We start from the raw sequence: 24,289 nt of genomic DNA, 5'->3' as shown, positions 1-24,289 counted from the left end.
CATAGTCCTCTATCTGCCAGTGGAAAAGGTCGTTCATCGAGTCCAAGTTGTCCTCATTCGATCCTCCTAATCTCAATACTCCTTCGTCCGGTTCCATTCTCTTCTTTCCTTCATCGTCGCTCTCGCATTCACCTTCTGAGCTTGACGAAGCTGCCTCCTCACCTACCATTTGTGTGTGCAGGTCAATTATGAATCTTCTACCTCTGCGCTCTATTGATAGGGTATTTCGTTTCCAATCATGTTTTACTTTTGCTTGTACTAACCAATTCCGTCCTAGAATAGCATCATATCCTTATCTTTTCAATTGGATGACCACGAAGTCCAACAAAAATGGTTGCATTCCAGTAGTTACTGGTTGTGCCCTCAAGGTTCCCAATGGTTTGATCCCGTGCTGGTCTGCCGTGAGCAACTGGAATGTTGGTGGCCACAGCTTAGGTTGTCCTAACTTTTTCCATACATCTTCTGGTAACACATTCATGCCTAACCCTCCATCCACAATTGTGTCTGTCAGAACAGTTCCCAGAATGCCCATCTCCACTACTGCCAAATGCCTTCCCATTGTGAGTGCCAAAAGCATTGGGTTTATTGCCGTCTTTCCACTACTATCCCTTCCTGTTTCCTCCGTCACTTTCGGAAACGATGTATAATTTAGAATGGTCATTCATAACTGGGGCATTGTGAGGTCACTAAATGTGATCGAGACTTCTATTTGCATCACCTGCCTTATTATGTTTTGCTCAGCTCAATTCCTTGTTGAGGTGTCGATGGTGTCCTTCAACTGAGATGTCTCTGCCTGTGCTACTTTTTCAATTTCGGCCCGTACTTCCTCCAATTTCCTCTTTTCTTCCGTTAGGTCAAGGTACAGTTTTGCTTGCTGCTGCGTAATTGCCAGAACCTCCTCTTCGTCTATCCCAATGGTGATCAAATTTACTCCTGATTTTGGGCACTTGGCATCTTCATGATCGCCGGGTCCACACCATCCACATAATAATTTTGGTGTGTTTGCCGTTGTACGGTCTCAGGCAAAGTGGCCCCACAAATTACATGCTTGGCATTGAACCATCGAGCAGCCATTCGCATCGTACTAAATTCGACTTTGGCTGCCATTATTATTGTTCGCATTGTTGTTGTTATTTTGCCCTCGTCTATTATTTCTGTACCCTCCCGACATGGCACCCTCCATACTTGTGTTTCCGCTCCCTCCAGGCGCAAAAGCCTCCTGTGTTAGGAACACTTGTTGAGGTCCTCTGGTTTTCATATTAAAGGGGCATTCCTTTGTGGAATGTCCCATGATCTGGCAGATCTCGCAAAACTGGTTCTTTGGACAGGATCCCTTTGTGTGACCTTCTACCTTACATTTCGTGCACCATAGTTCACTTCCCTTTGTTTCTTTTTGCATTTTCTTAAATTCCTTCATCATCCGGATCATGTCCTTCTGGAGAGCTCGGACCTTCTTGCTGTTGTTTTCATCATCACTGCTCTCTTCTCCTGAAGACGCATCGTCATCTAAATCGGATGAGCTACTCTTCTTCTTTTTTGTCTTCTGCTCACTTTCTAAGTTCATTGCTCAATTGTATGCTTCAGTGTATGACGATGGCAGCACAATCTTCATCTTCTTCTGCAATTTCGAGCATAGGCCTTCAACGAACCATCTTTTTTGCAGTCCATTTGCCGGCTTATTTTCCATTTTATTTATTAAGTCTTTTAATTTACTGGCGTAGACTGGAACAGTTTCATTCTTCCCCTGCTTTGTGTCATATATCTTCGCTACAATCTCATTGTCATCGTACAACAATTGGAATTCGGTGATAAACTCCTTTTTAATGTTGTCCCAACTGGTTAACTTTTGGGGATCTGTATCAGCAAACCAATCAATTGCAACACCCCATAGGGTTGCCGAAAATTATCAAACCCATTTGTTTGTATCTGTTATGCCATTCGCCCTCCAAATCGTTTCGCATGTTTTACAGTGTCGGATTGGATCAGTTGTTCCATCACCATCAAACTTCGGCAACTTTTCCTTTGGTCTTGCCATCACTACTAGATTTTGTGCACGAGCAATGCTCGGTCCTACAACACTAGCGTTGTTTTGCACTCCCACATCGGCGCTCTGCACTCCCACACTAGCGCTCTGCACTCCCACATCGTGGCTTTACACTCCCACGCCGACGCTCTGCGCTCCCACATCGTCACTGTTTTGTATAGGTGTCTTATTTGCAATAGCTGCAAACTTTGGTCAAGAAGGATCTTCTAAAGTTGTCCCTTCCGGAAGTGTATCGCGGACGAAGAGTTCACTCCACGCTCGTGCTCTCTCGGCACTCCAAGCCATGCGAGTTAATTCCCTTTCGTTTGGATTCTCTTCCCTCAACGAATACAAGTTCAAAAATTCCTCCCTTGCTTCTTCCGCCAATTCCACCCGCTGCCACATCTCCTCCAACAATTCCTCAGAGCTTCGATGTCCATCGGCAATCTTTTGAAACCTTCGTCTACGTTCGGCCTAGTGCGCCAAAATTAAATTTCCTTGAGCTATGCGGATTTCATCTTTGTCCTTCAACTTATTCTTATTTTTGTTTAACAAATTCGGCATTAGTCTTCATTCCTCAGCCTTTGCTCTAGGTCCATCAGGCAACGGTGCCAAATGTTTACTGCATGGGGTAAATGAATTAATGCACACAGACAATAGAATAGAACAGCAATACTCCTTTTATTATTCGCATATGCCAAAGATTACATAATACTTATGATGATGATTACAATGATTTCCCACGATGTACATATACCGTTCCGAAGAACCTTCCCGAAGGGGTCCGTCGGCTACATAACAATTATCGACAAATCAACTTGTCAACTACACAATATTTACCAACGACATCACCCTATCAGCTACACAATATTTACCGACGACATCCACCCGTCGGCTACATAATATTTATCGACGACAAAGTCCATGAACTTACATGTAGACATGCTTTGAAAACCCTCTAAAATGAAGACTAGCAACAGCAAAAGAATTCTCCAACAAACAGATGCAATTGCATATATGTTGCTCCCAAAGTACAGATAGAAAATAATGCCCGACAACAAATATAAACAATGCCCAACCAACTCCAAATTAACCAGCACATAATTTGATATAATAATTCCAATGAATGCCTTCACAAATTCCAAAACAATCTCCAACATCAAGAAAATTTTAACTTCTCCTTAGCAATAGTTAATACAGTAGGAGAAAATGGCAATTGTATACCTCAAGTCAATTGCAAATGCAATCCTCAGAATGAACACTCAGAATTGAATCTACAATACTTCAGCTGTAGATCCCAAATGCTTAGGCACAAAATTTCAGAACTTCATAAGTGTCACAAAGACAACATGAGATAAAATATATTCAATCGGATGCCATACTCATCAAATGACCTCATATTTATAATCTCCAAATGGCACAAAGTTTCCCACACACAAAATTAAAACATAATAAAGTGTCATTATAATCTAATTTATTAATTATTTTTGGCTCCATAAATGACCTTTTCCACCATAACTTAATATTCAAACACGTAAGGCCATTGTTTCTTGTTCCCACGATTTAAAAAATTTCGTCCCGATTCTAATGAGCTATGATACTAAGGTGACAAACCAAGAACACCAACAAAAATAGCAACCTCGACGTATTTATATGAATAATAATAATTCACCCATCTTGCGAAAACAACTGAAGAAGCATCAAAATCAAAATCTGACAACACTAAAGTGATCCTGATGATGAAAGATGATAAATGAACCTGATGGGGTGACTTGCTATAAATAGATGTTCCCTCCAAGATTCTCGCAGCTCAAACCAGAAGCCCGAAATAAAAACTGAGAGCATCCTCCAACTCCTCTAACTCAACTGAGTTCATCAAAACCAACAAATTGACTTACTATAAATAGTAAGTCCCTCAAACGGAGCCAAACACACCATAGGTTGCTAGAAAGCCTCTAACCACACAACTAGGACCATCAAATCCCATTGTCAATGCATAGGGTCACAATGGTGAACTGACCTAGCCAACTGCAAGAAGCTGCTAAAAGTGGGGACATTACACTAATGCGGTTAGTGGGTATCTTATTCTTTTCCATGTGTGATTAGTTTTCAATTATATGTGTAATTAATTTTTGTTTATGATGCATTACTTTCCTTTCAGACATTAAAAAGATGTTTAAGTGTAACAACTAGTTAATAATCTTCTATCTCATGTGCACCATCAATTAGTTTCAAATTTCTCTTGTCATTGTTAGTTTGATATTCCTGAGAAACAGTTAATCTATTATACCAGTTAATTTCCTTGTTCATGAACATGTTAGTTGCTCATTTTTAATGATAATAGATGTCAAAATAAGGATAGGAATTTAGGTCGTTACACCTAACTAACGTGATGGCCCAAGTTCGCTTTAGAAGTACTTGGTCATGGAGGTCTAGTGATTGAAGATTTTGTGGATGAGCTAGAGATTATGGAGGAAGGGGAGTTGTTGACTCTGAAGTTGTTATGCCAATGCACACGAATCTAAATGATCACAATGCCTATGGTTTGTTTTGTCCAATGGTTTCCAATGAAACAGAGAAGGCCTGAACTTCATAGATTCTCTAGTCCGATGATGATGGCTTTCCGATTTTTTATTTTTGGTTCAATATGGTTATTTTGTTATCTGAACTAGATATTATATGTAGTGTTCTTAAGGGTAGGTTAGTCGATATTAGGGTAATAGGTGATAGTTTTGGCTCTAAAATGCTTATGGAGCCAAATTGTAAAGAAGCATAAGGTTTGGCTAAGTGCCTCATATGGGCATAATACTTTTTTGGTATTAATATCAAGAATATCCCAATAAAGCTATAATAAACTAATAAATAAAAGATGTGTTTTTTGATTTGTCGAGGTTTTGCCAAGTCCCAAGCCTATTAAATTTTTGATCCAGCAAAGTTATTAACAAGCATGAGTTTCTAAACTACACCCTTAACTAATGCTCAATCGACGCAAAATGCCAACAAAATTACAAAGCACTCTTAAGTGTTACGCTTCTCCTTCACCCCTTATATCTCTGGAAAGGCCAACAATCCTTCTCCTAGTTGCTCCTCTATCTCGGTCTTGCAATCCTCCATCATGCTATTCTAGATTAAATGCTAAGCTTAGACTAGAACTTTAATGCTTCTCTACTATCAACTCTTCTAGGGAAACTACTATTCATTTTCTTCTTCACCTTCCTCCAATGTGCTCCTCCAACTGAAGCATTCTTTATCCATTGTACTCTCACTTTAATGCCTTTAGTTCTATGCTTCTTGATTAAGAATTGCCACCTCTACACATGCTTCTTTAGCTTGAACATATGTGACCTATGAGACTTACTATCAACCAATTAATTGACGTGGCACTGTCGCTTCAACACACTAACAGACATTAAGATGTACTTGAGGAGATTAATAACCTTTGCCTCCAACATGAAAACAACTTGACCACAACCCCTTCCACAAAACTTGTTATAAAAAATTGTATTAGAATTTCATCCATTTAAGAACACTATTATTAGCATTAATATATTTAGGCTGGATTTAAATTCGTATTTTAAATTGTATTCAGTTCTAAAATTTTAAAATTTGTTGATTTTAATTTTTTAGATTCACATTAAATTTTAATATTTAAAATTTAATATTATTAAATTCGTTTAAATTAATGTTCTTAAATTTGTTTAAATTTAAAAAATGTCAAAGAAGAGAACTCGTTACCTTCTCTGAACAAGTCAAACTTTCTATCATGATGCTTCGGATTTGTTTACAGGGCTTTGAAGTTTGGGAGATTAAAGAGGGCAATCCAATCCCTCTTCCTCAAGAACCTGACAATTAAAAAAGCGTTACTGCTAGCTCAAGTGCTGATGTGCCAACCAGGATCGAGTGCTGATGTGCCAGCCAGCAGATATGGTCCTGATGAATGCCCCATATTTTATATTAGTACAATTGATAATAGAATTCCAACAAGCTTCATTCCTACTGATGTTTGTCCAATTGCCATCTCATCTGTCCCTCTTGGGACAGTGATAATAAAGCTAGCTCATTATACCCTTATGTTCCTTTTAATTGTACCCTAATAATTGCCTTTAGTGCGTGAAGTACAGAAATCACACTACGGAGGACAATCTAAGAAAACAATTTAACTCATTGATAAAATATTAAATAGATTCAAGCAAAGAAAAAACGATAAGATCAAGAGATATGAGCAGTGCTGATTTTTCTATATCAATTCGCTTCCATAATTATGGCACGGGTGTTTCGGTTGGATAATACTTCTTTGTCATCCGCTACACTGTATTGGATCAGTTAGTTATTTCTTTGTAAGTCTATTTTGTGTCTGAATATTGTATTATAAAGTCATCAATTCCATTTCTTTGGCTGTCAGTCTCTTAGCTACTCTCAAGGATATTACATTGGAGAACATCTTTGTGTAGTTGGACAAGCTATTCTTTGGATCAATGGTGCTCAATTGAGCTATATTTGCATTCTTAACTCAAAACAACTAGAAAAGAAAAAATAATGTAATTTCATATCTTTTTTATAAGTCGAATTTGTTCAGCTAGTTTAAACTTTAAACATGGAACTATACTTGTGGCATGGCCTTTAATAGTAAAGCACATTGGTATGATAAGTTTTATTTTTTCTGTTTTCACAATTCACTAGATTTTATCCTCAATATGCCTGTTATCTCCAAAATCTGCGCCCTGAAAATTTGCCTTAAGTCTTAAAACTCTCAGCGATTTTGCAGAAACATGGGATCAGCCAAAAGTTGTGGGTAACTTATAACTTGGCTGAACCTCCAGATTCTAGGCTGGTTCCTGTATGATATATCTTATACCTTACTTGTACTAATGGAGAAACAAAAAATTTAGACGGAAAAGGGTAAAAAGATAACCTTAAACACGGAAAACTTAAAGAAATAAGGTGATAAACCAAGATTGATAACACAAAGCACTGCTATACCTGAGACACAATGAAAATTTTTTGACAAGACAATCACAAGAAACCTTATTTGAAGATCTGTTAATTCATAACAATGCTTTAAGAGAAGGTTTATGAACTTGAAAATATACGAAAGGAATTTGATCACAATCGAATACATCAATAATGGAAACACAACTCAAAACCTATGAACAGCATTTTAGATAAAGAAGATACAAGATAAGACATCATTCAGAAAGGTCTATTATTAAAACACAATTTGAACAATATCAATCACCTTAACACATACAACTAAATCTATCAACTCCAAAACTGGTTCCAATGAAAACTTTATTTTAATCAAAGGCCCCAAAAATAGTACGTCTGCATAATGGATCAGAATAATGGAGAAAAAAGTACTAAGGACCCAATCACATAAGCATCCTCTCAAAATCTGAACCTCTTTCCTCAAAAATAAGAGTATATATAAACAATACACTGTCTCAAAACAGGAAAAGCTGGGTCGAAATAATGAGTTAACTCATTATTAAAAACCGCTAAAACTCCAAAAACATGCTCAAAATATCCCAAACTGAGGTTCCACCATCCATGCATGAGAAAAATCTTAAGAAAGCCCCCCAAACTGCCAAAAATCACTCCATAATGCACTCTCAAGTCTTCAGTCTGAACTGTGCCTCTAAATATATCAACTGCAGTTGCCCCTTAAAATTTGGCATTTAAAAATACCAACCTCTCCTTCAACTCACTTTGACCTTTAGACTTTATTATTTTTAATTGCATGAATGTTTATTATTTTAATAATTGATTTATAAGATATCAATTATAAAAATAATAATTACAATCCTTTTCAAATATTTATGCAATTAAAAAAGAAACTTGAGCATGAATCTTTCGATTTGTACTTACATTATTTTTAAAATTGCATTAAAAAACTATAATAACCTTTAAGTTGGTCATAAATCAACTAAAGAATAATAACGTCTTAAGCAATGTGCATGCATAAAATTAACACATTATACAAATGCGCTATTACAAGTGTATGCAAATAATGCAATCCCTTTAGTATGTGACCGGACCCGAAATTTTATAAAATATGATAAAGGGTGAGTTTATGAAAATATGTAACGCAAAGAAAAGGCAAGTTATTTGTTTTTTATCTTATCTTGGAGTTTTTTGCATTCTGCGTAAGAGAGAATGAGGGTTTCTTTCAACCCTATATGCCTGCATATCATGCGATTTTCCTCTGCTGAAAGGCACAATTTGTTATCGAATCTTTGTTGTTTGGACGCCATGTATATTTTTGAGACTCGTGGCATGGAGAAAGAAGGGATTTTTTAAGGCTTTCGACAGGTATTCAAACCCGAATCTGCCTTCTCTTATGAATTTCTCTTCTTGTAGCTGGGCTTTGCCTTGGATGCCCTTACTTCTTTATGCTGTCACATTCGGCCACGAGCTCTGATAGCAGACTATTCTTCTTTGCTTGTTGGGTATTAGACGCCATGAGAGTCATTCTTGGCCATGGATTTACACCATCTTCTTCATTTTTTTGCTGGAACTTACGCCTGGAGATTCACGACTCACGATATGCAATCATGCTGACTTTCTATTGATTTCTCATGCTGCAAATCGTTATCCATCAATCTCTGTTGCTGTGTCTGAACCTTAAACGTTATTCTACCTTCAGATCTATGATTTTTCTTGGAAATCATTTACTAAATTTAAATGGAAGTTTTTCAATGCTGAAATTATAGCAATAACTGTGAATTCTGTTTGGCTCTTTGTTGAGTTCTCAATATCCAAGTACTACCCCTCATAGATATGACTATGTTATACATCTGCTACTGCTGACATATTTTCATTGGTTACTGTTGGAAGTATACCAGATTTTCTCATTTGGGTTTTGACAGGAAGATGCATCAAGGCGCCATATTTGTTTAGATCTGCAATAGCTGGGCACAATTTATGGTTTCTTTACTCTCTTCTTGCTGTATGAGTGATACATCATTAACACGTCATACCATAGCTGTAACTCCTCCATTTGTGTTCTAAAACTAGAAAAAGTTTAAACTACCACCTCAGATCTGTGGTTTATAATGAAGCTTTCCTGCTATTGCCTGATTCTCTTTCCAGATCTTTGTAAGAAATATTGTGAATAATGATTCTTTTGCTGAAAACATTCTTTCCGTATTTGTCTTTGCCTGGAGAACTAGACATTTTGTTTATATCTGCTACATATAAGATATGAAGATCCATTTTTGCTATATTTTCATCATGCTTTGCCAAAAATAACTTTAATTGCTTCCTCAAAGAAGATGTATCAGAATTGTTGGTAGTTTGTTTGCTGACTGTTTGCTAAAACTGAGTACCCCTTTTAATTTTATAATAGTGCTTCTGTTTCTTGAAATGCTGCATACCTGTAGTCCTCTTGTCAGCATCCTGTAGCATACAAGTTACCACTCCTGCCGACCACTGTCTTTCAAAGTGAAAACAAGGCATCTCTGTTGTTACTATAGCATCTTTCTATTGCAATTTCAAAAATATTTGTCCTTTGAATCTATATCATGCACTCTTTCTACTGGCTGAAAAATGGTTATCCTTTGTTTTCCTTTGAAGATCTCTTGTTGTAGCTTTCATTCTTGCTATATAAGCAAAACAAAAAGTTTCAAAACTTTGAAAATTCATCCCTTTAATGTTACATTTGCTGTTATTTGTATGCATACCAATTCCATCTGCTACGTCTATCCTGTTTTCACCAGATTTTATAAATAAAAGGTTTCAAAATCAAAATGAATTGTCCCTTTAATACTTTTGCACTTCATGATCGACCTCTCTCTCTACTGATGTATGTCTGTATTTTACTGAGATGAATAGCATGTAGGATGATGAAAGTGAGATAAAGTGAGTTATCAGCATTGCTTAGATCCATTGGATCTAACCCATTCTCTTTTATGGACACAGGGATTGGAAGCACGGAAAGGGCGAGATCTGGAACAGCAAGACGGTGGATGCAGATGGACACCACTTCACCAGTCATTACAGGCAATGACTAGTGCCCATGACCTTTTTCTCCCTTTTCTCCTCTTTTACGTTACTGATTTCAGTATAGTATAGGTGTATATCAGTACATAGGGACTACTCTCTCAGTCAGATGTGTGGGAGAAATTTACTTTCAGCATTTCTTTTAATTTCTGTCCTGGTTTGCTCCATCATGCAAACATTGTATATTATTTCAAAAATCAATAAAGATACTTTTCTTTGATGCATTTTCCGAAAATTACTGGAAAATAGTAAGCATGTATTTTCCTTTCATTTGAACATGTGTGTGAAAAATGAACAACAATGCCCAAAGCCCACTCAACAGCAAAATGAAATGGAGCCAACAATGAGATCCGCAAATGGGATCAGAGCTTTTAATATTGATGCACATAAGTTCTAATAATTATGGATTTTTTGTTTATTATAAGTATATCATATGCTATCTTAACTGATTTCCTTTCCTAAAGTAAAGGATGTATATGTTTATGAATTTTAGATATCTTTTGTATGGATACACCCAAAACATAATCTATCCCCCAAGAAAATTCTGTGAGCTGTAGCCATTAAACAAGGGCAGAATATAGTGTCAACCGTGGTATATTGTTTTGGTCTTAAATATTTTTGTCATTTCTTATTAGTAATTGAAGCTGCTATAGAGGATGATAACTAGGAGATAAGAGGATGTCACAAGGAAACTATCCAGAGCTTCAAAAAATTCAATACCCAGCGGTGGAATGAATTGGAATAACTGGCAAACAGGATTTATATTGTACACTTACGCAAACAAGAACAACAGAATATAGTAATTGTAGTTCGTGTGTTGCTGTTTTCAGCACAGATATGGGAGGGTCCATTGGTTGTTGTCATGAGCCCAAACTGAAAGAAAATTTTCACATTTTAACCAATTAAAATATATATTATGATCAATAAAGCAATATGATATAATTGTTTATTTTAAAACATAATAATCCATATTAATGAAGTTATGAAATTAGTCAATATTAAACCACCACCTTCATTCATGAATAATCTAAATAAATAATATAATTAGTCAATACAAGAAAATATTATCATAACATCTATGATAAATAATGATCATAATAAACAATGTAATAGTAATACTAACAATATAATAATACTAATACTAAAGCATTAATTAAATATAGTACACATATTATAAGATAATAAAGTGGCAGGGTACTAAAACCAAGCGCCCTTAGCCATTTATTAGGATCACGTTGGTCCACAACCATATAAATAAGTGTACCCAATAGGAACAGATGGGAATGAGCAATATATATGTTTGCACATCATTTGAGGGAGCTTGGAAGTAATAAAGAAAGAATACCAAGTGCGAACGAAAAAGCCCTCGCAAATAAGACAGTAAAACCTTGAGGACCTGGTACACTCTATTGCCCACATGACTACCAACATCAACCCACATACACGCAAGGGTGAGGCCGAATACAAGCATCGAGGAGGTTTCAGATTGTCACCAAGCACTTCCCTTATATAAGGGTGATCGACAAGTTGGAAAGTAGGTGGACAACCATTTCTTATTAGGTACTGTGAATTCCAAGGACGCACATCACTTGCAATTGTGTTAAAAGAATTAGAGATGTTGCCCGTTCCCATTAGGCATTTAGCATAAAGGTGATTTTGGTTATTAGCAAGTAATATTATTTTAGATACAGTTTTTACGTTTTATGTAAGTATAAAGGTAATTTCATTTATTAAAGAGTAATGTATATTTTAAGTTTAGCTTATATGATTTATTTAAGAATTCTTAAAGAATGCCCAATTAGGACTTATAGTAGAATTAGAACTAAATAAATATAGACCATTTCAATATAGAGAATGGTATTAATTTGTATTTAATATTATATGATTATATTCAAGGAACTTTGATCTACAAGTCTTGTAGACCTTTAGGAATAACTTTCAAGAACGATGGCTAACTAATCGAGGATTGTTTTGAGGAACACATGGGTTCTTCACAGTGGATTATGAAGCCCGACTTGAAAGATAATTTCACTGAGAAAGGCCAAATAATTGAGGATTGTTCCTTAGGACACAGGGGATCCTTCTAGAGGGTTAGGAAGCTTGATTAAAGGAATCCTTAAAAATGTGTAGAAATAATGACATTCCTAGATATAAATCATTAGAATCAAATTTAATAGTATGTATTGTTCATAATATCTATAGGTAAACTTGTCCTAAGGAGTGGGGAAATTACAGTGGTATCAGAGCATAATCCTATCATCCTGTGGAAATTAGTAGTCATGCATCTAATAACAATGGCAAAGGAACTAGCCCAAGAATTGAGAAATTTCAATGAACAAAATTATGAGAGATTTGAAAGAAATGAAAGCTCTAATAAAATGCTACTCAAAGCCATACAAAAATTAAGTAACAACAATTAGAATGAAAGACCTAATCCAGAAAGAGATTGTCATTCTAATCATGAGGAAAATGGGCCCTCATCACAAAGTTATGTTCCACGAGATACATTTCCTTCGTTTATTCCAAGCGGAGAGCCTATTACAAAAAAAGGAACAACTACTAATAGTGTGGAAGAAATTGCACAAATGTATGCAAAGTTAGATCCAAATACTCGACAATTTAAACCTTTTAGAGAATACTATGAAACAAAAATCATGGAAAACAAAAAGGGAATTCATGTAGACGAAGACCTTCGGGAAAAAGTAAATAAAGTAAAACTACCATGTTATGATAGATCAATAGAAGAAATTGCTCAATCATGGGTGCAAAAGTTAGATAAATATCTATCATACAGTACTATGACATAACAAGGTGCTATTAAGTTTGCCATACTTCATTTAAGGGGGTCAGCTCAAAAACAGTGGCACTATGGCCAAAATTCCTTGGGGCTCAAAACAATTACCACATATAGTGAATTCGCTCAAAAATTGATGAGTAGATTTGATCTAAGGGATCCTGAATGGTACTTCCAACAGCTAACTCAACTAAAATAATCGAGGTTAGTAGAAGAATTTGCTAATCAATTTAAAGATCTATCTGTAATGGTTCCAAATCTATCCTTGGGCCAACTCACTCATTTATTTATAGGAATTAAAGATTTATCAAAATCCACGTAAAACCTTTCGAGCCCCAAAGTTTAGAGAAAGTCATTAGGAAACCAAAAACCGAATAGTTTCCTAACTAAATTTTTCCAACAAGGTGAAGAATCGAAGAAAGATAATCAAGGAAGACCATGCTAGATATGTTGACGGCCATGGAATAAGGGACATCGATGCCAACAAAGGGAGGAACTACTAAAGAAAAACCTATGTTTCCAGTGCAAGGGACCTTGGAGTTGGAACCATCAATGCAAGAGAGTGAAAATAAGTCAAATAGAAGAAAGATGTGACGACGAAAATTCAAGGAGGATGGAGGCTGATGAACAAGAACATAATCTTTCACAAACTTATGACGACACTATGAGATAATAGATATCATTTTATTCCTTTGTGTAATGAGAGGAAACTATTCTAAGGCACTAAACTTAAATATTTGCTTGAGGACAAGCAAATATGGGAAGGGCGCACTGTCACAAGCCCAGATTGATATAAATATTTCATATATTAACCAATTATAATATATATTATAATAAATAAAGCAATATGATATATTCAGATGAAAAGATGATACCCTAGGTTGTGACCTATCAACTAAAGGAGTAGAAAGAGATCTAGAAGGTTTATGTGCTACCTCTACATGCTAAAAACTACTGATACGAAAGTTTGCACCCTTGCTTGAGGTGTGATCCTCAAGTGACCTTGTGTAACGTGGAAAAAATCTCAAAAGTGTGGGACTTTGCAATCAAATATTGAATCTCCAAAGAAGGACGGCTTCCTCATAATTCGGATACACCTAACTAAGTCTAGGAAGGAAAAGGGAAGGAGGAAACAGAAAAATAAAATGCTGAAGGTGAAGAGCAGTGATGCACCAAATAGATTGTTGATATACTTCTTTCTAATAACTGCACTAAAATCCAATAGACCTCACAAGACATACCACTATTTGTATTCCTTCAATCTTAACACCATAGAAAAGCCAAGAAATAACATAACCATGCAAGGAATACAATAGATTCACTTAACAGATTAGTTAATTGCAAAGTTGCACGGATACAGATACGAATACAAATATGGAAACAGTATTGGGTACAGATACGGCCATTTATTTAGACACTCAATATGGATACGGCTGGACACAACATTAATAAATAATACACATACATATATTTAACATAGTTTTCTAAGTTATTGTAGGAGATTTTCATTACTTCAAAAGTAATATTGACACATAAATGCTACATAAATATTTATAAGTTAATTTAACGCTTTACAATTTGTAAACACAATAGAGTTGCATTAGAAGATAACCCAAAAACAGGTTACTAAAATAGAAAAAACATTTCATTTGTCTTTCTCATCCAGTGGACGCTTTTTTTAATACTATTTTTTTTTTAAATTGCTTTAATATATATTTTTTTAACATTAAAGGGAAGATCTACATCAAATCAAAAAAAAAGAAGCAAATCCCATAGTATTTGGTACGGTTGGAAAATCAAGTTTATTAGGTAGACATGGGTACAATATTCGACATGTATCCGAGTAGTATTGGATACGTTTCCAAATTGGATACGGGGATACGCGTGCCCAAGGAGGGACAAGGGAGTTTCCGGCAACTCCGGTTAATTGAAATAAACATAATCATACGATGCTGCAATTGCAAAAATACATCCAAGAAAATGAGGTATAACAGATTACACAAATTTCACTGGTTGAGAATGGATATAACATTGAATAAGAAGAGCATTTAGAGAGAAATCTGCAAAAGACAAGAAAAAAGAGATCTCGAGACAAATAACAAAACTTGCTTTTATAGGGTGCAGGCATAACCCTGATACAACCTTGAGTTTAAACTCGAACGACCATGGGGTTGGATTGCAGATGAGAGCAATAACTAGAAATCAGAAGGGAAATCTGATCATGAAGTATGATTGCCCATGGAAGTGACAAGATGAGACAAAATGAGTGTACCCAGCCGCAAGAGATCAAATCACTGAAAATTTGATCATTTCATGCATTAAAGAGGCATGGAGTGCATTGGCGTCATGCCAATCAAGGCCCAAGAAGTAGCTAGGCATTTTTAAAAATGGCCCTGATGGCATGCAAAAGCAGAAAAAAAAGAGGGAAACATGCAAAATTGACCACTGGTGGAATCTAGTTTTTTGAAATTGAACGTTGACCATCGATGTAGGTCATCTCTTTAAAATAGACGACCAGATGCCACAGGAAATATCCCCAATGAGAGATTAAGTCATAGTTGTCAATGCAGATCTCCTCCGCCACGTGGCACAATTCCAAATTCCAGAGCATTGAAGAAGCATTGCAGCGTGAAGAAACTCCGAAATGGAGACGCGTGGCAACATCTTATGTAACTTGTTTGATAGAGCGGACGATGATCCTTTAACCCTTCGTGGAATCTCCACCGTCAATCTGTTATGTGCATATTAGGCGGACTTAATTCACAGATGCGACCCTCCACCACGTGGCAGCACAATTTCAAACCTCGAAACCCTACAAAGACTTCATAGTACAAGAAATGTTGGGATGAAGACATGTGGAAGTACATGGACCAATCGTGGACAACAAAACTCTGCCACCCACGGACCCACAAAAGTTGAGCTGGCACATGTGGACGAATCTACATCGACATAACTCTACCACCCGTGGACCTACAGAGCGAGCTCGTTTGGAGTATTCATTGTACGTGGCACAATCTCGCGTTTCTATGATGATGAGCAGGTATATTGCGAAAACATGAGGATCGTCGATCCTTTCCAACATGACGCAATCTCGCACAATTCCGGGCCTCAATGTCTCGCAAAGGCATTACGATAGGAGGAAGCATCAGAATGGCAACGCGTGGAAACATCACGTTGGATGATACTTTAAGCCAACCACCCATGCAAAAGCATGGACGTGACATAGATAATGCAGGAAGTGGGACCCTCTGCCATGTGGTGGGATTCTGAACTTCGAAGCCTTGAGGAAACGCTGCAGCGCATGGAAAAGATGGAATTCCAACATGTGGAAGCATCTCATGTATCTGGGAAGATGGGCGGGTAGCCAGCGAAAGAATAAGAGCCGTCAGATCTCAAAATAAAGAAAACAGCCCAACAAAGAACAAAACGAGCTAATCATTAAATGTTAGCTGCCAACTTTAGTGCGATATTATCCCCTACAAGGAACCAAGCCCATTGAAGGTTTCTCTGATCAGATATCAGTGATGAGCTGAATTGGGGGCAAAAAAGGCCAACAACAACCATTTCTTATTAAGTACTGCAAATTCCAAGGACGTGCATCACTTGAAATTGTGTTAAAAGAACTAGAGACATTGCCTGATCCCATCAATTCTATAGTATAAAGGTAATTTTAGTTAGCAAGTAATAGTATTTTAACTCTATGTTATATGTAAGTACAAAGGTAATTTCATTTATTAGAGTGTAATGTGTATTTTATGTTTAATTTATATAATTTACTTAAGAATTCTTAAAGAATCCCCAACTAGGAATTACAATAGAATTAGAGCTAAATAAATTTAGACCATTTCAAATTAGAGAATGGTATTAATTTGTATTTAATATAATATGATTCTATTCAAGGAAATTTGATGTACAAGTCTTGTAGACCTTTAGGGATAACTTTCAAGAACAATGGCTAACTAATCGAGGATCGCTTTGAGGAACACAAGGGATTATGAAGCCCGACTTGAAAAGTAATTTCAAGGAGGAAGGCCAAATAATAGAGGGTTGTTCCTTAGGACACAAGGGATCTTCCCAAAGGGTTAGAAAGCTTGATTGAAGGAATCCTTAAGGAAGTGTAGAAATAATGGCATGGAGCAAAGGGATTTGCACTTAGAAGCGGCAAAGGAATGCTTCTTACCGCAAAGAAAGTGAAGATATGAAGAGCGAATGTGGACAAAGTCAGTGGAGCAAACCTCAAAAGCAGAATGCATATAACGATGGAAAGATTTGCAATCTATATCGAACCACTAGTTCATAGGGCAAGTATTACGGCATTTGCTGCAAAGGGGCAAAGGAGGGTGATGAGGAATGGAAAGAATGGTAGACTTCTGAATGGTCGTTGCACATAGGTCAAACATGGAAGTGGTCTCGCACGAGTCAGAAAAGCACGAAGGGTTGAGAAGCCTCAAAAGATGAGCGGAAAAGAGTTCACAATCACCTTCGAGGAAACAAAAGCGAATGGGTGAGTGAGCAGTGATAGAGAAAAGATGAGAGGCCGAGAGATTGGGCGAGAGACAAGGGGAGAGGCGAAGATGAATACTGAGGAGAGCATGGTCTGCAAGAGAAAGGCGCAAAAAGGTGACATTGCAAATGCAAGAAATGAAAGAGGGACAGGCGAGCACATAATCAACAACACCAGCACCCCCACCATGAGGCCAACAAATGAATAACTCTAAACCAAGAAAGTTGTAATGTTCCCAAATGGTTTCGGAGATGTTCTCGAATGATTTCAAAATGCTCTCGTGCTGCGCAGTCGCAACCTGTGCTGCGTGGCCTCAGTTGCCTGTGATACACAGCTACTGCCCATGCTGCGTGGCCACTTTTCCCGAATGGTTTGAGAGATGCTCTCGTGTTGCGCGACCTTAGCCCATGCTATGTGGTCTCAACTACCCGTGTTGCGCAGCTATAGTTGCCCGTGCTGCACAACCACTTTCCCGAATGGTTTCAGAGATGCTCCCATGTTGCGCGGCCTCAGTTGCCCATACTGCGCAACTACTGCCCGTGCTACGCGACCACTTTCCCGAACAGTTTCGGAGATGCTCCCGAGCTGCGTGGCCTCAATTGCCCGTGCTGCGTGGCTACTGTCCATGTTGCACGGCCACTACCAGTAGCGTCAATTGCCCGTGCTACGCGGCCACTTTTTCGAATGGTTTCGGAGATGCTCTCAATGATTTTTGCTCTGATACCACTGTAATGTTCCTAACCTTTGTGAGATGCAACAAACAAGTAGAAGGTTCCTGATTTCTGTTGTGTGTGTAATAATGAAGAACAGATACACTAGAATTGGGGCCGTACGGTAATGTTGGTTATGAAGGGGAGTACAAACGATGTTGGAGGCCGTACGGTGGAAGATAAAGTGGTCGTACGATGGACACTTGCAAGTTGTACGGTGGTAACAAGGTGGTCGTACAGTGGAACAAGGAGGTCGTACGGTGCAGAAAAGATAGTTGTACTGTAGAAGTTATGTAGCTATACGGTGGATACAAGGGATGTGGGAAGCCATACAAGGAGGCCATACGGTTGGATTGAAGAGGGTCATACAATCAATGGATACCACACAGGAGGATATGGAACTTGCAAATAATAGATGGGACAACAAAATGCAAGGGAAGAAAAACACAAAATGCTTATGAAATACTTTATTTATTCAACACGAGAATTTGATAATCATGACTTCATCAAATTGCAAGATAATAGTGCTCCGATTCACCAGATCTGAGCGAAGTGCTACAGGCAACGAAATAGAGTGAGGGTTGAATCCCACATAAACCAGAAGAGCCAAATAGGGAAGATCTTTCACTTCCGAAATGGCGAACAACAAAGAATCCCAACTGGAATTCACAGTACAAGAAATAATCCAAATTGCATACCCAAAGACTACCTACAAGCTGTGCTTAAATACCCGTCGGGAAACTTTCCGAGGGTGTACAAACATAGCCAACAATGACACAAACTACGGAAACAAAAATAAAAATGGGTCCGAGATATTAAATCAATTGGAACCACAAATACAAATATTAACTTGGGCCCCATCTTAATTAATTAAAGTAACTAATTAAAGGTCCTTATATTATTTAAATTTTGGGACCAATTAATTAATTTATTTTATTTAATTATTACATTAAAATCTGGGGACATGACAAAAGCAAGAAAGGTTGTACAAGATCACCAAACTCGAAGACTCACAAAGCCGTAGCAAATGTCTACCATACATAGATAACGGCCCAAGAGCATCCTTAGAGTGTCACTGAAGCACAAGGGAAGTTGGATCAATCTCAGTGGAGCAAATGGGATCCGAGCTACCATCAAAAAGCAGAGTTTGGAGTTCCCCGGTTCTCGCATTAAAATCCCCAAGAATAATAATGTCAGCAAGAGCAGCAAACTGAGAAATAGTCTCGTAAAGGTCGACAAAAGGTCGACAAACAGGTCTCAATCCTTGGTACCATGAATAGCATAGTGGAAGCTGGCGGGATATAGCAAGCAGCCAAAAAAAGATCTCTTTGACGATGACATTTATAGTTAATGTAGACTCACATAAATTTGGCAAACGTATCCGACTGTACAATAGAAGTGCTACTAAAAATATCTTCCTTGATCAAACAAGCCATGCCACCCGAGCCACGTACCCCATGAGAAGCCCAAACCTCCTCTCTACATATAGATAACCACTGATAGCCAGTAACACCTGAAAGAGGACATAAAGGACTCTCATGAGTCTTAGTAATGACAAGAATATCTACGGATCTCGCAGCATCACATAAAAGGCCAGGCATTGACCAAAGAGACCCATTGCCATTCCAGCAGTTAACAAGAAGGGAGTAAGTGGGGATCTCCCTCTTGTCCGACTACTGGTGGGACCGTCATTTGGCCTTGGGGGCCTGTCTCTCTTCCCAACCACTGGGAGAGGAATCCCTGATAACTGCTTTCAAATTCCTAATAACTGCCAATTTACCGGCTTTCCTCACCTCCGTGACTAACCCACGAGCATGTTTCAGCTTTGTAACCTGAGCCTTCGTGAGATCTTCATCTAAGAAAAATTTTGGAAGGTAGAGAAAAAAGCTTCCTCTTAGCCCGGAGAGCCTGAAGCTTGTCAGCAAATGAAAAAAATCTGATAAATAGGATGTCCCCATGTCCAACCCAGCACCTATCCAACGTGATATCAGTAAGACCAAGATGATCACATAGGAAAGAGTGTCCAGCTGCAAGAGGATCAAGAATGAGAGGGAGTCCACGAACTCGCAGGTTGAGCTCATGAACCTGCCTCACCCTCTCATCTTCGATCTTACCTTGCACCATTTTATCAATACTAGCAAGAGGTGCAGTTTCTGTGTTATGACAAAGGGAGGCCCATAACTTTCAGTTCAGTTTCCGAAACAAGAGAAGTGTGCTTAGCTGCAATAATGGATTGTTGTTCCCTGATAGCATCAAATCCCTCAAGTTGTGTGATAATGGAACGAATATTGGTTTGTGGCCTGCTATTTCATGTGATCTTTTCAATATGATCATGCTAAGAATGGCAGCTAAGAAGGGTCTATATCATCCATTTTAATAAACAATAACACAAAGAATATAGTAACTGTAGTCCTTGAGTCACTATTTCTCTCTCTGCAAGAAGTATATAAACATGTTACATATTCAAGCGAATCAAACAAAGCAATAATAAGGTTGCCATTTTCTGTCCCAAAAATTTGTAATTCACATAATGTAATGCAATTGCAGTTACCACATCCAGGGCAATAATTTGGACAATTTGCTAAAATCTTGATCACTGTAAATCATACCTTAAGATAATCAAAAATAATTAAGCACTGAACAAGAACATGGCGTCGGAAGCTAGGATCTTTCAACTGCAAAATCAAACAAAAAAGGGGTCCATTATTATTAAGGAATGTACCTTCAATATTCATTCTGTTCAGGACTATACAATAATTAAATGATAAGGCTTTTAAATCCATTCAAAAAATCATTTAAAGACTTTTTAACTTCTAAGGCACACCAAGAATGAGAAACTTACTTCTAGACTCATTAGCTTACTGCTAGTTAGATATTTGATACTAAAAGCAGACGCATCTCTCTCTTCAAGATCATCTGCATTTACATCATCATCAGCAAGAGGTTGAGCCTCAAATGTATCCAGCACGGTCTGTCCAAACCAACAAAAAATAAATTAAACACAAGCAATAATGTTGATAAGCCATTGTCTTGAACATATATTACACAATAAATGAAACCTTTGCTGATGGCATGTGCTGCACTCCCTTCTCCAGCGTAAATAGCATGATCATATTGAAAAGATCACATGATAAAATTTGAAACAAAGTAAAATATCATATATCAAACTGCCTAGAGTGAGGCAAAACTAATTGATCACATACAGCTAAACTTGCAGCAAAGTTCTGCCACTTTGAAAGAGCATGAATCATGGGTGCAGGATTACAAAAGTATTCCTGTAAAACAAAATGAACAGAATAGAACTATGATCAACTTTACCACCTGCCCCAAGTCATACAGAAACAGTAACCACCAAGCAAAAGAGTGAAAATTCAGTAACCACCAAGCATAAGAGTGAAAATTTATTCAAACCGATCCCTTACTGTACTATATATATATATATATATAGTAAACAAAAACAACTTTAGAAATAAGGCCTGAAAAAGCATCACCTGTAAACTCCAGAATGTCTTGTAGAAATTGAAGTCTATAAATATTCCTGTTTAGGCAAATATGAGTCCAATAAAATAGTGTACTTCATATAATCAATGTGATGAAATAAGCATCATTTTGGCAATGACCTGAACAGTTATGAATCAATCTGACAAAGAACAGTTAAGGCAATACAGGATTCCAGAATATAACTCAAATGTTATGTGATTTGCAATAACCTAGGAGAAAAGTTCTCAATTTTACCATCAGGAGGATGTTCTTTTTCGTACTTTGTCTCATTAGATGTATTAAATATTCCTTTTATGTTGAGGGCTGCAAATTATAAAGCAACAATGAATAGGCATCTGATATGTTAATGAATTAGTGATGAATAACATTTATCAAATTTAGAAAAACACAACAAATTTAGGTTTGGATGTCATCATGATGGCAAGGAACCTCAGAATACTTACCTGAACGCTCTGACAATGGGAAAAAGTGTGCAAGAAACATGAGAATACGACCACAGAAGACAACATCATTTGCCTGCAAAAATTCACTAGTTATAAAAGCTGAAATACTGAACACATTCACCAAACTAATAATAATAAAAGTAACTATAATTATAATAAACAATTAAGTTATCAATATGATAATAAACAAATAAACAATAAACTAGTCTAAAACACTGGCCTATTCTGCCATGACTAAGGATTTATTACTTCCCTTGACCAGACGAAGGTAACACTAGACATAGGCATGTGGAGATGCTACATGGGGGTGCCAAAGGTGATTCGAATTGTCCACCAGGGATCAATGATAAGGAGTATTTGAATAGCATTATATATGTTCACTGATAAAAAACATATTAATCTTATTTTCAATAAACATACCGAAGTTTGGGTATCACACAATGAGAAATTCAATCATAATAAATTATCATTGATCTCATATGAAAAGCTGTCATTAACCACACAAGCCTAAAACTTGTTATGAGTTGCAGTTATTAAGACATGGTCATGAAGGGACATGACGCTAGTTGGAAATTAGTCTTAGATATATATGTTCATGCTAGATTTCATTCCTTTAGGCAGACCCAAAAAGAATAAGACACCGATCCAAACAGAAGGAAATTACATATGATTAGATACATCTTTTACATCGGTAATCCATTGATTGCAAATACGTTCAATATAAAATACATTAAATATATGTACCAGGTCCCAAGTTAAAGGCTATATAATCCACATCGAAAGTTGTAATGGCCACCCTTTTTTGTTTATTTGAGGAGACTTGCAGGTTACTAAGTATTATCAATTAGAGTGTTATTTTCAACATGGCATTTTGACAAACACTAAGCAAACATACAGCGATAAATATGCAAAGTCTAGAACCTCTTTATTTGATTATAAAATATGGATTTTGTAATAGAAATATTTACATACAATTGCCTTATAGGCTGCAACAAATATTCAGACTGATATTTAACAATTACAGTGCCTAAAATGAACAGTATGATGTAAGGAACCTGGAAGTAGTGATCTGCAAATGAAATGACAGCTTCCCAACTTTTTAACCCGCAAGAGTGGGCAAGAAAACTCAATGCAACATGTTCATGCACTGTAGCAGCACTATTCACGGCAATGTAGCAATTTCACTATTCGCACACACTGTAGCAAAACACTATTCATGAGCACTGTAGCAAAAACACTATTCACACGCATTGTAGCAAAATCACTATTCACAAGTACTGTAGCAAAAACACTATTCACGTACACTGTAGCAAAAACAATATTCACGCACACTGTAGCAAAATCACTATTCACGAGTATTGTAGCAAAAACACTATTCACACGCACTGTAGCAAAAACACTATTCACGCGCACTATAGCAAAAACACTATTCATGGCTGCATGACTTAAACTTCAAAGCTCTTAAATCATGGGTAAAATCACCAATAAACCCCATTGTGTTTCCTAAATGAAAACACCCGATAATCCTCCTGACTATGTCTTTCAATAGCAAAGAGAATGCTAGCAAAGAGCGGTTTCATCCTCCAAGCTCAACAATTAGATTTCTCAGAAATCTAATAGCATAATAATAATATCATCCAAGCATACCCCAACTCATTCCAGCCAAGAGAATATAAAGTCCTCCATGAAGTCGACTTCATTTGCATAAGCAATGTGGGATAAATGAGAAACACCTTTTTAAAACAACTTTATAATAAAGTGACTTAATTAATAGATCTTTTATTTAATTATCACTTTATAATAAAGTAAATTAACTTCGGCATTAAAATCATATATGAGTCGAACTCAGAATACCATGTATGATAGCTCATCAAAAAGAGCTCAACCAAATCTACCAAGCTGAACACCTGAAATTCCCATATCACTCGACTCCCATTGGCTTACTAAAAGATAGTAACTCCTGAAAATACTGCCAAACGAGCTCCCTCATCACTTCATTAGCCTACAGAAGCTCCTATCATAGGCTAATCTACTGACCCTGATGGTCACATTAAGTAGGGGACATTACAGTCCACCCCCCTTGAAATTGCTTGTCCTCAAGCAATCTCAGTTCTTGATGCTGCAATACCCGCTCTTTTTCCCCTTAATGTAGCTTATGTCAAACTCATAGTTTGCCAAAAACTCTAACCATCTCCTCTGTCTTGCATTCAAATTTTGCTGAGTGAAAATATATTTTAAGTTTTGATGATCGGATCGGAGCTCAAAGGGTTTTCCAATTAGATAATGTCTCCACATTTGTAAAGCATGTACTATGGC

The 24,289-nt window shown here is 37.1% G+C and overlaps 1 protein-coding gene across 6 annotated transcripts in view; it reads right to left on the bottom strand.

Moving 5' to 3' along the window:
• THO1 (nuclear matrix protein-like protein) overlaps nt 1-24,289 on the bottom strand; it is a 175,257-nt gene that overhangs the window by 84,838 nt on the left and 66,130 nt on the right. For 3 of the 6 annotated variants that reach the window (XM_089789045.1, XM_089789046.1, XM_089789049.1), the window contains 7 exons: nt 21,974-22,046; nt 21,765-21,833; nt 21,521-21,567; nt 21,233-21,304; nt 21,089-21,106; nt 20,872-21,000; nt 20,639-20,704 (listed from right to left, as the gene is read on the bottom strand). In XM_089789045.1, the coding sequence (XP_089645171.1) occupies nt 20,639-20,704; nt 20,872-21,000; nt 21,089-21,106; nt 21,233-21,304; nt 21,521-21,567; nt 21,765-21,833; nt 21,974-22,046 (474 nt within the window). The remainder of the gene's footprint in view (nt 1-20,638; nt 20,705-20,871; nt 21,001-21,088; nt 21,107-21,232; nt 21,305-21,520; nt 21,568-21,764; nt 21,834-21,973; nt 22,047-24,289) is intronic. The other 3 variants (XM_089789047.1, XM_089789048.1, XM_089789050.1) reach the window with 1 other exon arrangement.

This window comes from Cupressus sempervirens, chromosome 6 (assembly GCF_028749045.1).
Source record: "Cupressus sempervirens isolate cs-2001-9-10 chromosome 6, ASM2874904v1, whole genome shotgun sequence".
In the NCBI taxonomy this organism is placed as follows: Eukaryota; Viridiplantae; Streptophyta; class Pinopsida; order Cupressales; family Cupressaceae; genus Cupressus; species Cupressus sempervirens.
The sequence above is the reverse complement of the archived record's forward strand: the minus strand, read 5'-3'. Positions and strand labels throughout refer to the sequence as shown.